The sequence below is a fragment of the Lactuca serriola genome, chromosome 4, assembly GCF_051521515.1.
Source record: "Lactuca serriola cultivar US96UC23 chromosome 4, Lser_US96UC23_V15, whole genome shotgun sequence".
NCBI lineage: Eukaryota > Viridiplantae > Streptophyta > Magnoliopsida > Asterales > Asteraceae > Lactuca > Lactuca serriola.
The window spans coordinates 391,427,741-391,446,498 of NC_136411.1; the positions used below are offsets into that span (position 1 = coordinate 391,427,741).

Below are 18,758 nucleotides of genomic sequence, written 5' to 3' on the forward strand. Positions count from 1 at the left end.
TTAACCCAATCCCTCCACGAGTTAAGAAAGATTGTAGTAGCTAAGCCTCCCGACAGTCTGCTAATCTTTTTAACAAAACAAAGTGTGAAGCAAATCTAGTCTTCCCCACTTATAACAACTCAAAATTGGAGTTTTCTCTAAACATAGCCAAGACTTGAGAGTGACTGAGAAAATATTAGACAATTCTTTTTTCTTTTCTTGTATGTATCCATCAACCAATAAAATTTTTGTGCAAGGTCTTTAACAATTAAATTCAGGGTGTGAACAAAACATGGAGAGCAGAAGATATGTTTATTTACCTTTTCAATTTCTCTTCAGATGGCTTTACAATTTGCAGTGTTGTAAGTGACAACTTGAAAAGCATTTTTTGATCCAACTACATCAATAGCCCCTTGCAAAAATTTGCAATCGTAACTCCTGTTTTTTCCACCTCATAAAAGTCATAAGAATACATCAACATCACCCCCTACTGTTTACAACAAGCACATTAATGAGCGATTCATGCTTGACATTGGACTGTCCATCAGAGACAATAGACACCCCTTGTGAATACCATGTGTCCTTGAACGGTGTGAGTTCATTTTCAATGTATCGTACACATTCATCCAGTAAAGTTGTTTTAGCTTTCTCACTTGAAGGAGGTTTGTAACCATTTGGTTCCCTACTAATTGCATTCACCATCTCACAAAGATGTGGATTCCTCAAAACATTAAAAAAAATTCCATTAACACATAATCCCCTCATGATTTTCAAAATCAACAAGATTTCTCTCCATTACACCAAAAGATATTTCGATTGGTTTCTTGGAGGATGAAGATGAAGAATTCGGTTTTTTACTAATCACAGGACTTTTTAATGATTTTGAGATTCCGACCTTTTCAGCCTCCTACACCTTCTATTACAATCTTAGATACTTCTCTCGATCATTTAATATAGCAGAGCATCTTCTGATATCATCCCTCTTTCCAGGCACAAGACCAAAAAACTAGGTGTGAATTCGAGCGTAAGAGCTTGTAGACTTTATATTGCAATGTTTACACATCATTTTTTGCACCACTTGGGTTTTTGCTATCAGCCAATCCAGTAATGCGGACTTCATCAAACAATGGCTTTTGGTTGCAGATTGAAATTCAATATGAATTTCACTTTGCCTCTCTGTTTCATCCATCCCTGTGATGTTTTGTTCCTCATCAAGATCAATGAAGTCTTCATCCTCATCATGGTGTTGAACTTGGATGTCATCCCTGCTGCCATGACCGACCTTATGCTTCAATCTGTAAAGGTAAGGCTTAGGGCCCCAAATTGTAAGATGGTCCATTTAATTCCAAGTGCAGCTCTTCTATCCATCTATTCACGGTTCATCTCTTTATTTTCCTAAAAAATCATGCTTGCGATTTTAAAGACTATAATCACGCTTGCAAAGTTGTGCCGACGTCAACATTCAACGATTAAACTTCTGTTCTTTTCTCTATTCTCATACTTGATTCAGGCCTTCTTCTCCAATCGAATTGGGACCCATTGAGCCATGTAAAAGCTCAAAGTTAACAACTTTATGGATTAAATCATGTTTTCGAACTAGATCTGAGTATTGGATGTTTTGGCTTAAGGGATTAAGACATTTTTCTAAGTGGATTGTGGGCAGGGAGAGTACGCAAGGCATACCTCCTAGTACATGATGAGTAATGAGTCAAGTGGGTGTACGCTGAGCGTACCAATTGAGTACGCGGAGCATACTCAATCTATTGCATTTTCTTGATTCAATGAGTTTTTTTGACATTAGACATTTGACCAGAAGGTTGACCAGAGTCGACCATTGGATATTTTAGGACTTGTAGGATATTGGGCCTTCTCGGGTTAGCCCCATGATGGGTTTGAGCCCGATTTGGATATTTGGGACTCATTGGGCCTTGTGGTGCCATTTAAGGGATTTATGCTTATGCGACGAGTTTTTTTAGTGACGACAATGCAGATCTATTGCGACGGGGCTATGGAGACGAGAACTATCGGGACGACATATCGCCCCAGACAGCTATAGGGACGACTTTTTGAACCTATAGAGACGACAATTGTCGTCCCTATAGGTCCCGTTTGTTGTAGTGAACAAGAATAAACAAAAAAAAACGAAATAAATATGTGAAATAAGATTTCAGCAATATATAATTAATATTGTAACAAGAAAAGAAGAAGAAGATGTTGGAAGAGGTAGGAAGAGGCAAAACAAGTGTTGCGCCAAGAAGAACACGCACAAATGTTTTTTAATCCGAAGACTTCTGAAAAACAAATAGCTAGGGGTGCAAACGAGCCAAGCTACTCGTGAGTAACTCGATATCGAATCATTAAAACCTTGACTCTAGATCGATTTTAAACGAGCCTGAGCCGAGCTCGCGCTTAGTATTAGGCTTGTTTATTAAACGAGCTTGAGCTCGAGCCTCTGTTACTTGGCTCGATTAGACTCACGATCCTAAACGAGCCTATATATATATATATATATATATATATATATATATATATATATATATATATATATATATATATATATATATATATAAAATTAAAAAATTATTTTTAATTTTATATATTAAAATAAAAAATAATTCAATAAATACGATTTTAGGAAATTAAAGTATACCGTATACGAGCCGAGCTCAAATCGAGCCTGAGCCCGTAGAATTCTTAACGAGCCGATCTCAAGCTTTGTACCACAAGGCTCAAACGAGTCAAGCTCGAGCTCGAGCCTATAAATAGTGAAACGAACCAAGCCCGAGCCTAGTCAGGCTCGAGATCGGCTTGGCGCGTTTGCAGCCCTACAAACAGCTGCGAGATGAAATGTGTTATGCGTGTGCTGTGCCGCGCAGCAATAAGAGGTTTGAAGAGTTTTTTTTTTTTTTTTTTTCCAAAAAACAAACAGCATCTTAGTTTTGTTGCGTCTTTGGTCATATCATACCCAAAAAAACCTATTCTATCTTTATTATTATTATTATTATTATTATTATTATTATTTATTTATTTTTAATTTTATCTATATTTTATGTTATTATTAAATACAAGAAAATATTAATATGTTATTTAACTCCAACACCTAATGTTATTCTCTCTCTCGTTTCCATCTCTACCATCTTTCTTTGTAGGAATGTCGTTTTTTTCGCCCTTCTAAAATCACCCACCATTGGAAGTCTTTTTTGAAAAATCCACAAACCACCAAAGAGAAAATGAGGGCTGCAGATTTGGTCAACAAGCCATGGTCGCCGCTGGCCTCCTCTTGACCGCAAAGGTGTAGTTAACAAGTTTTGCCGTCGTGTATTCTTATTCTTTCGTAGCAAATAACATCTAAACGAATTCCAAGGTTCACAACAACATGGCCTCTCTTCTTCTTTTGAACCGATTGTCTCATACCTTTCCTTGGCGAGAATATGTAAGTTATTAAATGCTTTATCCACATATAATTTACAAAATTAAAGTGTCGATTGACATGACGTTCTGTAGGTCCTAAGTTAGTAGCTCGATTTTTTATTTTATTTTTTGTACTCTAATTTGATGATATCATTTCTTAGTGATAAGAATCAATAAGGTTTTAATAATTTGTGTAGTTTGGATCTTCCGGTTCACAGTGGCGTAATAAGGATTTTATTTTAAGATGGGCCAAATAATATATAAAATATGAACGAGTGACAAAATTCTTTAACCTAATTTCTTTTATTTAACAAAAATGTATATTATACATATAATATATATGTAATCTTAATTTTTTGTAGGTGGGCCAATGCCTAATCTTAATTTTTTGTAGGTGGGCCAATGCCTACTCTTGCCCTATATTGGCTACGCCCTGCCGGTTCATTTAATGGGTTGAAGATCTTATTGAATAAATGAAGATGATGGTGAGAAAGTTACGTGTTCCAAGTGGCATTTTAGGTTTGATTTCAGAAATTATTTTGCTTGTAGGTTTTGACTTTGTTTTGTCTGGATTGCCGGAGGCTACTTGAGTGGGTTGACCGTGGTTGTCGGAATGGGCTAATGGTAGTGATCAGCAACATAAAAAAACAGATCATAATACCTTCCATGTTTAAAAAGAAGTTAAAGACCAAATGACAAACTATTTCAAACCATAGGGACTATTCATAAAATTTTCTCTTTAGAAAATGAATAAAAGGGAACCCAAAGCTACTATCTGAAGTGCCGAATATACCTATTGGTAAACAAAACAATGGCGGCCATGTCGCCTGGAAACCTGGTTGGATGACGGAACTATTTTCGTCACGCCTCTTTGGAACTCAATGACATAGAAGACGCGCTTTCTTCTTATTCAGATCATTTCATAACGCTGTGTCTCCTATAGCCACCGGAGACCATACACTGGGGATTCTTCTTGGAGAATCTGACGCTTCGCCGTGCGGTTTCCCTTTTGAGTGGGCGGGAATGGAGGCGGCGCCACTGTAGATGTTCTTGGTCTGGGGATATGCGGATAGTGGTTGATTGATAGGCTGCTTTATGATCGTTGTCCGTTAGGTTTCAAATCCAAGCCTACTTCTCTCGGAAACGAAAATTGAAGGTATCAAGTTATTACTATTAATTTCCTGGTGCTCTGTGTTTTAAAAAGAAAATCTAAATTGTGATGCCAAATGGGTTAGTCCAACTAACAAGAAAATCGATAAGGATTGAAAATTTCTGATTTGTTAAATTAGATCAATTAGTGCATAATTTCTTTTATGAAAGAATAAATTAGTCACCTTGCGGTTGATAAAACATTCATCCTTAACATCATTCTTGTCGTAGTGATTATTATGCAATAATGTCCATTGCTATATGAAACCCAGCTGTGATAGTATTGAGTAATAATAGTAAATGATAATGTAAGTCTCATGTACTGTAGATGTATGGCTTCATAATTGCTTTTGGTTTTCTTAATAGGATTGATAAGAAAATAAGCTACCGAAATGAATATATTGAATTGATATAATTTGGCACGAAATACTTATATAAAATAAATATTAGGAAACATAAGCTCCCAGACTAATTAAACTTTGTTACCTGTTATGCTCGATCTATTTATTTTGCGCAACATTTGACCGTCTAAAATCTAAATATATTTCTGGTTTTGTATTTAATATTCTTAGTACTTATTTCTTCTCATTTTATTTGAATTTTATCTTTTTGTTCATCCTTATTATTAACCTCACATCCCTTTTCGCACAGACAAAAATGTCATTTCAGTATCTTGGTTGCTTTTCTGTTTTTCTTACTGCTTTAATAATTGAAGTTGTGTTTTTCTTTCATAAAGTTTATTTTTTATTGTTCTTGATTGTTATGCTTTTTTTACAAAAATAACATACTCTGCATATGTTTTCACTGATAAGTGGAATGTAAAAGAGAAAGTAAGTTATTTTTATTTGAAGTTAATAAATATGAATCAAGTAAATGATCTTTGCATAATATACATCCCTCTCAACCAAATTTTCAACAACTCTAAAAACTCACTAGTCTCTTTGTCACCTTTAACGACAGATTGCACATTGACACTCAAAAAGTTCTCCAGGTCTATGCTGACGTGGTGCATAGAATAAACAGATGATAAGAAGTTCAAATCTTCCGCATGCCTACAGTAACACACTCATGTACATTGCCGTTCCGGTTGATAAAGTTCTTTGTGAACATCAACAATCATTTTCAATAATAACTCCCATGTTGAAGATAGTGATGACCTTTCAAAATATTGGTCACCAATTACATCTTCATACACTATCTCATCACCAATGTCCTGATCTATCTCGGTCAGCTCGGTCACAACATTGTCATGCTCCTCAAGGTCTGCTCGACATAGAATAGTTTGACCATATTGAAGAGGTAATTCTGAGCAACTGGACCTTGTGATTTTGAAAAGGGGTCCACCTTGACCGTTATTCGACACCTCACATGTAAAAAGTGAGCCGGTAAGCTTTTCATGCCAACAAGACTTATATTTTTCCTAGCCAACAAGACTTATAATTGATGGTAAACAAACATCTTCCAAAATGAGCATAATTGACAAAAACCTAATGTGACTGCAGAAAAATGAACATACCTCAATCTTATGTATCATCAATCTGATATCTAAATGAATCTGGCCCTAAAACAATTGTAACAAAACCATTCATTTGAAGTGCAATCAAAATTATAATTGGGGAATTGATTTATTTCTTTAAATATGCAACTACTAGTTCAAATTTTCAATCTAACAAAAAAAGATTATTTGGGATTTTACATTACTAATGAAGCAATTTTGAAATCATAACAGGTAGATGTTTTTGGTAAATGGATACGCATAGAAGGCGCAATCATATCGAAGATTTGGCTACTTGCAATGGCAATTGAAGGTATCAAGTTATTCTTATCAATATTATTAATATTTCTCTGGTTCTCTTTGTTTTGGTAAGAAAATCTAAATTGTAGAATAATTGTGTATCGAAATTGAAATCTAAATTCTGTTTTTCAATTAGCTAGCAAAAGTTTGTGGTGAGAAGTGCACAAAATTTTTTTTTGAAGATGAAATTAATCACCTTGAAGTTGATAAACATTGATCATCTTGTGCAGTAATTTCCATTGCAAGTATCTATAGTTGTAGTTTATTTATTTCATTGTTATATGAAACTTAGCTGTGTTATTAGTGAGTATTACACGAATATTAAATAATAATAAAGTCTCATGATGTACTATATATAAGGCCTCTTATTTGCATTTAGTTTTTTTAATAGTATCGATATGCCAAGTATTGAATATGGGTCAATATTACTATGCATCCCTTGGCCCCTCAATTTACTATATAAGAATATATGATAGAAGAAAGATCTTAAAAGGCAAGTTTTTTCTCAAAAGAAATAAAAAAGGAAAGAATTCATTATCTAATTTGGAATCTCAAGCTTATATATATTATCTCGTTTAAGAAAAAATATTGTTGCCATGTTTGTTCTTTGTCGTTTTATTTTCTTATAACTTATTTCTTGTCATGTTTGTTTGATTATCCTTTTGGTCATTTCAATATATTGGTTGCATTTTTTTTCCTATCTTATTGCTTTAATAATTAAAGTTGTGTTTTTTTTTCTTGTTCTTGGTTTTATGTCTTTTTTTTTGATAACATTGTTTTGCATAATGAGGTGGAATATAATGAAGAAAATTACATATTTTTTATTGCTATAGGCTTCTCTTGACAGGAATGGGGAAAAATGTAATGAAGAAATTAACGGTATGATCCATTACCATTCCATTCGTGGGTTTGCTTTATTTATCCAATTTTGAATGAAATATTCTAAATCTTTTAAATAATGATTTTACCATTTAAGTTCATCTTCTCCATCATATATTTGGTGTTATTTTTCTTAAAAAGTCAGCATTATATTCTTTGGTTGGTGCGTTTTATCATGAAGGGATGAAATGTTGGAATGATTCCCATTTTTTCATGTCTATATCCATTTCCTTTATAATTATTAACAATATTTTTGTTTGTACCACTAAAATAATATGTGACCAAACAACGTCTTTCTCATGCCGTGAGATTGATTCCAACACACAAAACAAGATTTCATAGTTCAAATCCTTCAAAAAGGAATAAACAAACATATATTCGGGCTTCTCTATCAAGATCAATAGACACACAATGAGAGAAATCAGGGTTAGATTACAATGATCTTTCTAAGGCCATGTTTGACAAAAATAATCTAGCTTATAGTAATTTAGCATTTGGTAAAACCATAAAAGTAGTTATCATAGTTTATAAAGTAGCTTATAAGCTAGCTTATTGATAAACTAGTTTTAGATAGCTTATTGATAAAACATTGTTTTTTTAGCTAGTTTGCCAAACAACGCCTAAGTGTTACTAAGTCGAATATCTATATAGCATTCCAAGTTAAGGGTACTTTGGTAATTGTTACTAAGTAGAAAATCTATATAGCAAATACTGGAATAGATTATGTCTTCCGCCGCTTGCCATATCAATTAAATTGGTAAATAATACCGAGTATTGTGAATTTACTATATTGCCCTCTTTGTAAGATTTCATTGATTCAACCTGATCTGTGTAGGTCTATAAAATGCATCTATTTAATAGGAGGATTTCAAGTCAAAGTGTGAAACCCTAAGAGCCCTAAAAGCCCTAAATCTGAGAGATAGGCAGCAAATCCTAATAGTGGAGGTCGAAGGTTAGAAGGTGAATGTCCTCATTTTATATCTATTCTATTGATTTATCTATCGATCGGTTATTTTCTACTTATTGATGAATTTTTTCTTATGAAGCCTTAAAAACATGGTATTCTAGTTGTAAATCATTTGCATTCCTTTACAATCATAAATCTCGTCAATTCAAGATACTTTCTATTCACAAAATTTTGAATTGATGGCGAAATCAAGAAGCGATTCACCTTTATTAAATCTAGGGTTTAATTGGGTTTGTTCGCATGACATTTTTACTTCAAGTTGTTACAATTTCCAAATGATTTAATTAGTAATGTGAGATCCCAAATAATCTTCTCTTTTAGAACGAAAAATCGAATCGATAGTTGCAAATTTGGAGAAATAGATCATTTCCCTAAATTTGAATTTGACTGTAGTTCAATTGATTGACTTGTTTCACTTGTCGGAGGTTCCGCTTCATTCGGATATCAGATTGATGGCACACGAGATCAATGTAAGTCAGATTGTTTACTATTGACCATCGTTTTTAGTTCATCTCTTTTTTGTCAATTGTTTACATTTTGGATAATGTTTATGGTTTACATTTAGGTTCAACTTCCGGTACAATTTGAAGACTTTTATATACTCTCATTTGGGAAAATCATTGCAAGCCCATTATACTACGGTGCCAATTATATTTGGCCAATTGGGTATAAATCCTGTTGGCATGAAAAGCTTACCGGTTCACTTTTTACATGTGAGGTGTCGAATAACGGTCAAGGTGGACCCCTTTTCAAAATCACAAGGTCGAGTTGTTCAGAATTACCTCTTCAATATGGTCAAACTATCCTATGTCGAGCAGACCTTGAGGAGCATGACAATGTTGTGACCGAGATAGATCAGGACATTGGTGATGAGATAATGTATGAAGATGTAATTGGTGACCAATATTTTGAAGGGTCGTCACTATCTTCAACATGGGAGTTATTACTGAAAATGATTGTTGATGTTCACGAAAAAATTATCAACCGGAACGGTGGCCTACAGTGTTACTGTAGGCATGCGGAAGATTTAAGCTTCTTGTCATCTGTTCATTTTACGCAGGAGGTTAGCATAGATCTGGAGAACTTTTTACATTCGCAACAATGTGTCAGTGTGCCGACTGTCGTTCATGGTGACAAGGAGACTCGTGAGTTTTCAAAATCATTGATAAATTGGATGAGAGGGTATCGATTCGGATTAGACATTGAGTTTGTTCAAGAATTTATAGAACAACTTCCAGGAGTAGAAGCCTGTTCAGGATATATATTATGCAAAGATCGTTTACGTGATTCATCTTCAACAATTTCAAATAAAAAAATTAAAATAAAGGACGTGGAGCCTTTTCCTGTTGCGAGTCTCATTTCCTCAAGGCTGTCTTCTAATGCAACAGGCAACCTTCTTCAGGTATGCATTATTCGTATAAGGGTATTCTTGTCTTTTCATAACATGCTCTGATCTTTCTTCTTTTCTACACAGGTATATGAGTTCTTATGCCGTTTTAAAGAAGTTCTCGAAGTGGAAGAAGATTGTTTATCATATGAAGATCTTGAAAACGAGCTTCATCTTACCCCATGGCCAGTTACATATGGATACGGGGCAGGGGCATTTCTGGAAACAGTAGAAATGAATTGTGTTAAAAATAAGGTTGACAAGTTGACTACTGTCCACATGGCACTGCTACCTTGGCTAGTGAGCAAGCTCCTGCGAAAAATAACTAAGGCCTTTAAAGTAACCGGTGATGCTAAACATACAGAGAAGGACAAGGATAAAAAAGTAAATTTAGAAATGTTTCCGATTAATCCGCTGACGTGGCCAGAAGTGGCTAGAAGATATATCTTGGCTTGCTTGTTAATGGGATCTAAGAACACTGCTGTTGGTAATAAGACGAAGCTCATTCGCTGTCTGCAAGGTGATGATGCTATTTTCTCTGGATCGCCAGCTGGCGTTGCTGGCTCTGATGTGGACGCACAGGTGAATTTATTATTTATATGTAATTCACATCGTGCAATAAATCTTATAGTAAATTACATTTTGGTCCCCAAGTCTGCAGTTTTGGTTCCAATTATTATTATTTTTTTTGGCAATATCGGTTCTCATTTGAGGTTTTTGTAACATTTTTGCCTTTTTTTGCAGTTGCTTGGAAGAGCTGTAGAGAAAGTGTTTGGCAAACGGAAAAGAGAAAGGAGTATTTTACCTTCAGGGACTAAAGTCGACAATTTGGAAAACTACAGGTTTGAAACAGATTTTAGTATTCCAGAGTGGGCGAAAGTGCTTGATCCAGTAAGAAAGCTGCCTACAAATGTGGGGTCCCGAATTCGGAATTGTGTGCGTGAGTCTTTAAAGAAAAACCCACCTGAATGGGCAAAGAAGCTTCTAGAAGCTTCCATTTCAAAAGACGTGTACAAGGGCAATGCATCTGGGCCCACTAAGAGAGCCGTAATCGATGTTTTAAAAAGAGTATCGGATGGCCTGCAAACAGCATCGCCACCTGGCATGGGAATTGAAGACATCAAAACCTCCAAGATGTTGTCAAATACAGTGATGAAAAAGTGTCGTGTGGTATTACGCCAGGTGGCAGAAGCTTATGATAAGAAGGAAAAGGTTCTTGTTGATAAAAAGAAAAAGGGTCTTTTTAATCTTGTTGGAAGAGACGTAAATTGTAATGATAATTATTTAAAAATTGTTTTTGGATCTGTGTCGATGCGTCCTATTGATTTAAGAACCATTGATTTGAGATTGTTTCATGGGGCATATGGTGCTTCACATGAAGCATTTCTTGAGGATGTTAAGGAGGTTAGATATTTTCTTCCCGATGGAGCAAAAAGAGGGTCTAGGGCAAGTTCTGAATTGAGGTCTGAATGGTGTGCATTTGTTAAATCAGCTAATACCGTATATGAGGTAAAATGACTATATTGCCCACTATCTGATTTCACACATACATGTTCGTATACATATACACATACACAACACATGTATTATGTGTGACGTTGTGTGTTGTTGATAAAAAAGCATAATTGCTATATAGGTTGACCATCCACTAGATGTTTCTTTTAAAATTCTATCTTGTGATGTTTTTCATTTTTTTCACTTTATCCAGATGTTCACTTCCTTTACTTTCTAATTTTTTATAATCCTCATGTCCACTAGTTAGTTTTAGTTCTCTTTGAATAAAGTAAAAGTGAGAATTCTCATCATTTTTGTGAAAATAAGTTAAGCACGAGTTGTATTTTATTGAATGAATTCCAAACTAAAATTACTAGTTATTTAATATTATTATTATTTTCCTAATTTTAAAGTTTTATGTTTTTGGATTGCAGATGGTTGAAGCAACTATGGTATTGGAAACCATGATCAAGACAGATTATATCAACAACACATGGTGGTGCTACTGGTCATCAATGGCGGCTGCTGCCAAGACATCCACCATCTCCGCCCTTGCTCTTCGTATCTACACACTCGATGCTGCCATTGACTACCAGAAAACCAACACCACCACCGCCGCCACCTCTTCCAGCCAAAAACTATCAAAGAAACGGAAACACCCCGATGACAAACCCAATGAACAAAGAAAGAAACCAAAAAAACCACTAGATAAACAAGAAATCAAGGAGCAAATCCAAAATATCATTCCATAATCCGAATGTTTATCCCATGTTTTAGTTTTTGTTTGGAGTTTATATGTGTGTTTTATGAAAGATTGTGTTTGCAAGAGTTTTAGCTTATCGGATTTACAAGTTTTCGAGGCTATTTTGAGGACAGGATTAAGAGGGTATTCATGTCTTTGTACTTGGTTCTATCTTAATTATCATAAAAGTAAATTTGCAAATTAAAACTACAATGCAATAGCCATTTTTCATTAATGATCAGAAAATTAATTTTTCAAGTTAAAACAATCATTCAAAATCCATTTTACAAAGATAATGATTATTATATACATATATTAATTCACATGAGGTTTGTGGAATAGTATACTTTTATTGGATGTTACTTGTGCCACATAATTTTTGAAGTTTGACATTTTACCTCCTTATATATATATATATATATATATATATATATATATATATATATATATATATACACACCAAATAAAGAAAATTTATCGTTTTTTTTAAATATGTGAAATATTCTAATAGAATGTTACACTATAAATTTTCGAATATGAATTTTAGAATGTTAGAATATTTTAGTATTTTACTAGATTTGTCAGATATGTAAACTATTCTAATATTCAACTATAATATGTAGAAAAACGATAATTTTTTTAATTTTTATTTTATTATTTTTTATTTTTTTGTAAAATGTAAATGATGAAAATAATATTAAATTATTTTTTTCTAAAAATTTTCAATTATTTTGCATTTAAAAAATATTTTTTTATCTACAAAATAAGTGGGTAAGATTGTATCTCACGGTCTCACAAAATTAGGTCGCTTCACATTAACGTAACCTATATATATATATATATATATATATATATATATATATATATATATATATATATATATATATATCTTTACTATCTTATAAAAGAAATCTCACTATTTCTAAAAATAGATTGAATATAATAATATTATTTTTTTTAAGACGTTCAAATCATTAAGCTAATAATACAAGTAGTCATCAATAAAATAATATTAAGTTTTAACCTGTGTTTTGAATCCTTATATTTCTCAACAAATTGTATCTCCTTCCCTAAATTTCGGATAATTCAAAATTTGAAACCATCAGAAAATACATGTTGATTCAAATATCCCTCCTGCAGATGGCTCTTTCTTAATAGGTTTTTATTTTAATCATTACTTGTAATTGATTTCATTATTTTTAACTTTTTGTATTTTTATCTTATAAATATATTGGGTGAAGGCTTTATTATATTAGGTTTGTTCCTAAAAAGATTTTTACTATGTTTTTTTTTAATGTGTTGGCTTTGCAGGTTCAAAGAACTCAATCAAGAGGGCCAGTTAGAGCATTGTATTATCATTAGTTTGTATATTTTGACATCTTACTTTTGCAATAAAGAACGGTTAAACATAAGATTTGACATGATTAAGGTAGTTTGTATATTTTTCATCTTGTTTAGTCTAAAAATGAAACCCTTTTCATCATTGGTCCTTATAATATCAAGTTTCATCACATGGACTTCCTGATTACGGTGATTATTGTCCTTATTATAAGGTTCTATATAGATTTTGTTCAATATTTTAAGGTTTCGAGAACGTAAATCAATATGAATCATTGAATTACATACCATCGTTGAAAAATGTTTTAATTTGTGACCAAACTTGGTTTAAAATCACAATGAACAAGTTGACACCTGAGTATTTTAGCCTTCTCAATGGCCTATTTATCGACTTTTGAATCACAACACCTGATATTCTAAAGGTTTATTTTTATAAACTATTATTTATATATTTTAGCATTTTACTTAGTAGGACATTAAATTAATAAAGGAATTAAGGAAAACGAAAAAAAAAAAAAAAAAAAAACAAAAGAGGACGATAAACAGTACAAGTGGTTTGGGTATGTATAAATGGAAGTAATAACCATTTAGGGGGTGTTTGACAAAAAAACTTATTGCTTATTAGTTTATTAGCTTATAAGTTAATAAGTGTAAGATAACTTATGAAAAAATGACGTATTAGAGGTTCCCCACCGGAATAAGTTATTTTAATCCAAACATTTTTTTAACTTATAGTGATGTGGAACCTAATAAGTTGTTTTAAAAAAGCTTAGCCAAACTCCCCTTTAATATGGTATGGTAATGCTCTTGAAAAATAGATGTCATTTAATATTCATTTCTCGAAGTGAACGCAAAATGGTTTTAACTCTAAAGAGATCAAATTATTCGTCGCCCGCTGCTTTGCGCGGGTAGACGGCTAGTATATATATATATATATATATATATATATATATATATATATATATATATATATATATATATCCCTTACCTAATAAGTAGAATTCTCATTTGTTTTTGAAATCCCTAATTTTCACCCTTAGATTCTCATTTATTTTTGAAATCCCTAATTTCCATCCATAAATATCGCCAATTTCCTTAGCGTTTTTTATATTAATATGAATCCCTAAAATTTGGTCATTTCAATTGTGTAATATTTGATTCTTAGTGTAAGATAAAATCCCATCTACTTCGCTTAAATCGTCATTTTTAACAAAGCTAGGGTCATATTATGGTTTCCTTCCTCGCCGATGAGGTTGAATAGACGAAATTAAGCATCTAAAAGCTCTCAATTAACCGGCATTTTTGTTTGTTTGGAAAGTTTTTTAAACAAAGGAAATGGGAGGATATCTGATTCTTTAGTGGCAGGATTTTGGGTTTTTCAATTGATGTGGAGTTCTTGTAAACTCTAATTACAAATTTTGCCATATAGCTCCAGGTAATATGGTAATATTTTCTGAAGTACTTTAATCGAATATTGAGATGAATTCAATGTTCTTCCTATTTACCCCTAATTGATCGATGATGGAAGGAAGAGCAATGGTTCAACGTTTTTTTTCATATCATTTTCGACTAAGAACTTTGTAGGTGTTTGATATGAGTTTAATTTTTGTCCTCTGAAAATCACTATGGTAATGGCGAAAGCATAGTCACATGGAACATGGTTCGCTCCGATACGGGAACGGGTTCGCGGTTTGCAATTCGCTAGGTCCCCAAAATCCGGTACGAAGAGGGGGTAGGTTCATTTCGGTTCGATTAGGTACCATGTACAATATAAAGAACATGGCAAAATGGCATAGGTGTGAATGTTTGGAACCCGTTTTGCCATGTAGATACCATTGTGTTAAATGCCATGAAACCTTTTTCACAAATGTTGAATTTGAACAACATAAGAAGAACAAGTGTGATTGTAGTGTGGAATTGGATTTGTTGAATCGACTGGGACCGGTCGACTCAGCCTTGGTTGTGATCCATTAAGATGGTTGAAGATGAATCTGTTGGACATGGAAGCTGCACTTCCCGATGAAGCAAAAAGAGGGTCTAGGGCAAGTTCTGAATTGAGGTCTGAATGGTGTGCATTTGTTAAATCAGCTAATACCGTATATGAGGTAAAACGACTATATTGCCCTTTATCTGATTTCACACATCCATGTTCATATACATATACATATACACATACACAACACATGTATTATGTGTGAAGTTGTGTGGTTATAAAAAGCTTAATTTCTATATAGCTTCAACATCCACTAGATGTTTCTTTTAAAATCCTATCTTGTGATGTTTTTCATATTTTTCATTTTATCCATATGTTCACTTCATTTACTTTCTAATTTTTTATAATCCTCATATACACTAGTTAGTTTTAGTTCTCTTTGAATGAAGTAAAAGTGAGAATTTTCATCATTTTTGTGAAAATAAGTTACATATGAGTTGTATTTTGGGCGTGTTCGGCAAAATTAGCTGGTAGTGGGTGGCTTGTAGCATTTTGTTAAATGCTAAATGAAGTAGCATTTGGAATTGGAGCGTTTTGTTTAAATTAAACGCTAGAAGCTTGCAGTGCCGAACGAGACTTTCTGTTCAAAACGGAGCGTTTTGTCAAAAGCTAGAAGCTCTCAAACGTTCCCAAACACTCCGTACCGAACACGCACTTTATTGAATGAATTCCAAACTAAAAATACTAGTTATTTATTATTATTATTATTATTATTATTATTTTCTTAATTTTTAATTTTTATGTTTTTGGATTGCAGATGGTTGAAGCAACTATGATAATGGAAACCATGATCAAGACAGATTATATCAACAACACATGGTGGTGGTACTGGTCATCAATGGCCGTTGCTGCCAAGACATCCACCATCTCTGCCCTTGCTCTTCGTATCTACACACTCGATGCCGTCATCGGCTACCAAAAAACCACCATCACTGCCACCTCTTCCAGCTAAAAACTATCAAAGAAACGGAAACACCCCTGTGACAAACCCATGGAACAAAGAAAGAAACCAAAGAAGCCACAAGATAAACAAGAAAGCAAGGAGCAAATCCAAAACATCATTTCATAATCTGAATGTTTAGCCTGTGTTTTAGTTGTTAGTTGGAGTTTGTTGATTTTAATGATGATTAATGTTGACCGAGTTATTAGCTTGACTATGAATGGGTAACATTCGACAGTTTTCCATGATACTAAGGTGGTGGACCAATTTTTCAGCATTTTATTTAATTTTATTGTAAGAATAAATAGGTTTGTTACAGCAACCTTTCATGTAGCTCCATTTTAGTTTTTGTTCTGTTTTTTTTTTTCAAGTGTTTTCTCCCTGTCAAGAAGTATTTAATAAAGCTTTGGTTGCTAAGCATTACGATAGTGACTCATCCTCTTTGTTATCACCATTTCAGTTTTAAGGCTTTGAATTCATCACTTGGTATCAGAGCACAAGCCTGGTGTTTAATTCTACATGCCAAAAATCATTCGATCCTCAAAAATGTCTCTTGTAACAAACACCTCAAACCCTCCCAGAGAAAACCAAGTTACCTTCAGTGCCCGGTTCTCACTTCTACGAATTATACGACATGGGCCATTAAGATGGAAGCCATAATGGATGCCCAAGGGTTATGGGAATCCATCACGCCGACAACAGATGTGGTTGTAGGCGAGAAGAAAAGCAAATTGGCTTGTGCGTTCATCTTCCAAGCAATACCAGAAGATATTCTGATGCAGGTGGCTAAAAAGAAAACAACTCGTGAAGTGTGGGAGTCACTTAAAACTCGGTTCGTTGGAGCAGAACGGGTTCAGAAGGCCGGGTTACACACGTTAAAGAGTGAGTTTGAGGCGCTCCGGATGAAGGACAGTGAGTCTATTGACGAGTATGCGGGGAAGTTATCCGGGATGATCTCAAAGAATAATAGTTTCGGTTCAACATTGAATAATGAAGAATTGGTTTGAAAACTCTTTGATACAATAATAGAGAAATACATTCATCTTATTGCTTCCATGGAGAAATATTCAGATGTAGAAGAAATGCCTTTTGAGGAAGAAATAGGTCAATTGAAAGCCTACGAAGACAGGGTGAAGCTTCAACAAGGAGGATCGACGGGCGAAAATTCATTGTTGCTCACAAAGACGGAGGGTCAAACAATGAGTAAACAGAAGAACAAGGCAACTAGTGGTTGGGGTAGAGGTTGGAACGGAGATGGAGGCAGTAAAGGGAGCACACGAGGGGGTCGTGGGGTAGGTCGAGGTCTGGGTGATCAACATGATAGGAAATCGTCTCAAGAAGGCGGAAAATCTAATCGAAATCCACGTGACAAAATTCACATAAGGTGCTTTGAGTGTCAACAACACGGGTACTATGCATCGGAATGCCTGAAGAGGGAGAAACAAGAACAAGAAGTGAATTTGACGAAGGGAATGGAGGATGAACCAACTCTCATGTTGTGTGTTGAAGGGGAGGACATACCATCAATGGTAATGTTGAATGACGAAAAAGTGTTCCCCAAACTGCATGAAAGTCAAAACAATAGCAATCGTGACGTGTGGTACTTCGACAACAGGGCAAGTAATCACATGACCGGGGAAAGAAATTTGTTTGCAGAATTAAACTAAAGCGTCACGGTTCGGGTTCGGTTCGGTGATGGCTCTACAGTTGAAATTAAAGGAAAAGGTACACTATTGTTCCAATGTAAAAATTGCGACCAAAAGGTGATCTTGGATATGTATTTTATCTCGGGTTTTAACTAGCAACATCCTTATCCTGGGTCAGTTAACTGAAGTGGACTATGATGCCTGGTTACATAATGCACACCTATGGGTCTATAATGAGCATGGGAAGCTTGTGTTGAAGGTCCAAAGGTCGGCGAATAGGTTGTATAAAATTGCACTAAAGGAAAGTATTAAATTGTTATAAAAATGGTTTTTGGGAGGTTAGATACGAGTATGTGGATTGTTATCCCTTACTCTAAATCAATCAACCTCAGATAACTCACTAGACAATCATATTGTCTAACCTATTTTGGTGTGTGTTCGGATTGAAAAATATCGAGCATATGATAACATGGATTTTAGAAGGCCCCCGACACCATAATTTCTTCCGATGAAAAAAAATGGTTTTACAAATAGGCCATGCATTTCTCCGACACTATAAGTTCTTCATCGGAAAATACCTACAAAAAATCCCACTAAAGAATGTAACTAGGCCAAACTCCAAACCATTTCAGTGAAAGATGAACAAGTCAACAAAAGTGTTTTGGTGGTAATGGAAATAGATGAAGGTGTTTTGGTAGTGGAGAAACCAAATTGGGAAACAACGGTGACGAAGTAGATTAGGTTTCCCCCCACCAGTCCATATCCATTCTCTATTTTTTTGGATTGCGGATGGTTGAAGCAACAATGGTATTGGAAACCATGATCAAGACAGATTATATCAACAACACATGGTGGTGGTACTGGTCATCAATGGTGGTTGCCGCCAAGACCATCTCTGCTCTTCGTATCTACACATTCGATGTCGTCACTGACTACCAGAAACCCATCGCCATCGCCACCTCTTCCGGCCAAAAACTATCAAAGAAACGAAAACACGCCGGTGACTGTAACATCCCAAGTTCAGGAGTGTAAATTCAG

The 18,758-nt window shown here is 34.3% G+C and overlaps 1 protein-coding gene and 1 pseudogene across 2 annotated transcripts; both read left to right on the forward strand.

Annotated features, from left to right (window-relative positions):
* Window positions 1-4,153: 4,153 nt before the first annotated feature.
* LOC145099863 (methyl-CpG-binding domain-containing protein 9-like) lies at window positions 4,154-16,234 on the forward strand (annotated as a pseudogene). The gene is made up of 11 exons (XR_013704678.1): window positions 4,154-4,546; window positions 5,500-5,924; window positions 6,269-6,347; window positions 7,168-7,213; window positions 8,606-8,650; window positions 8,746-9,582; window positions 9,655-10,149; window positions 10,312-11,076; window positions 11,496-11,810; window positions 14,783-15,246; window positions 15,892-16,234. The product of XR_013704678.1 is annotated as a methyl-CpG-binding domain-containing protein 9-like (transcript).
* Window positions 16,235-16,721: 487 nt separating this feature from the next.
* Window positions 16,722-17,741, forward strand: LOC145099864 (uncharacterized). Its single transcript, XM_079037367.1, has 2 exons — window positions 16,722-16,986; window positions 17,104-17,741. The coding sequence occupies exons 1-2, from the start codon at window positions 16,722-16,724 to the stop codon at window positions 17,739-17,741; spliced, it is 903 nt and encodes a 300-aa protein (XP_078893493.1).
* Window positions 17,742-18,758: the final 1,017 nt, after the last annotated feature.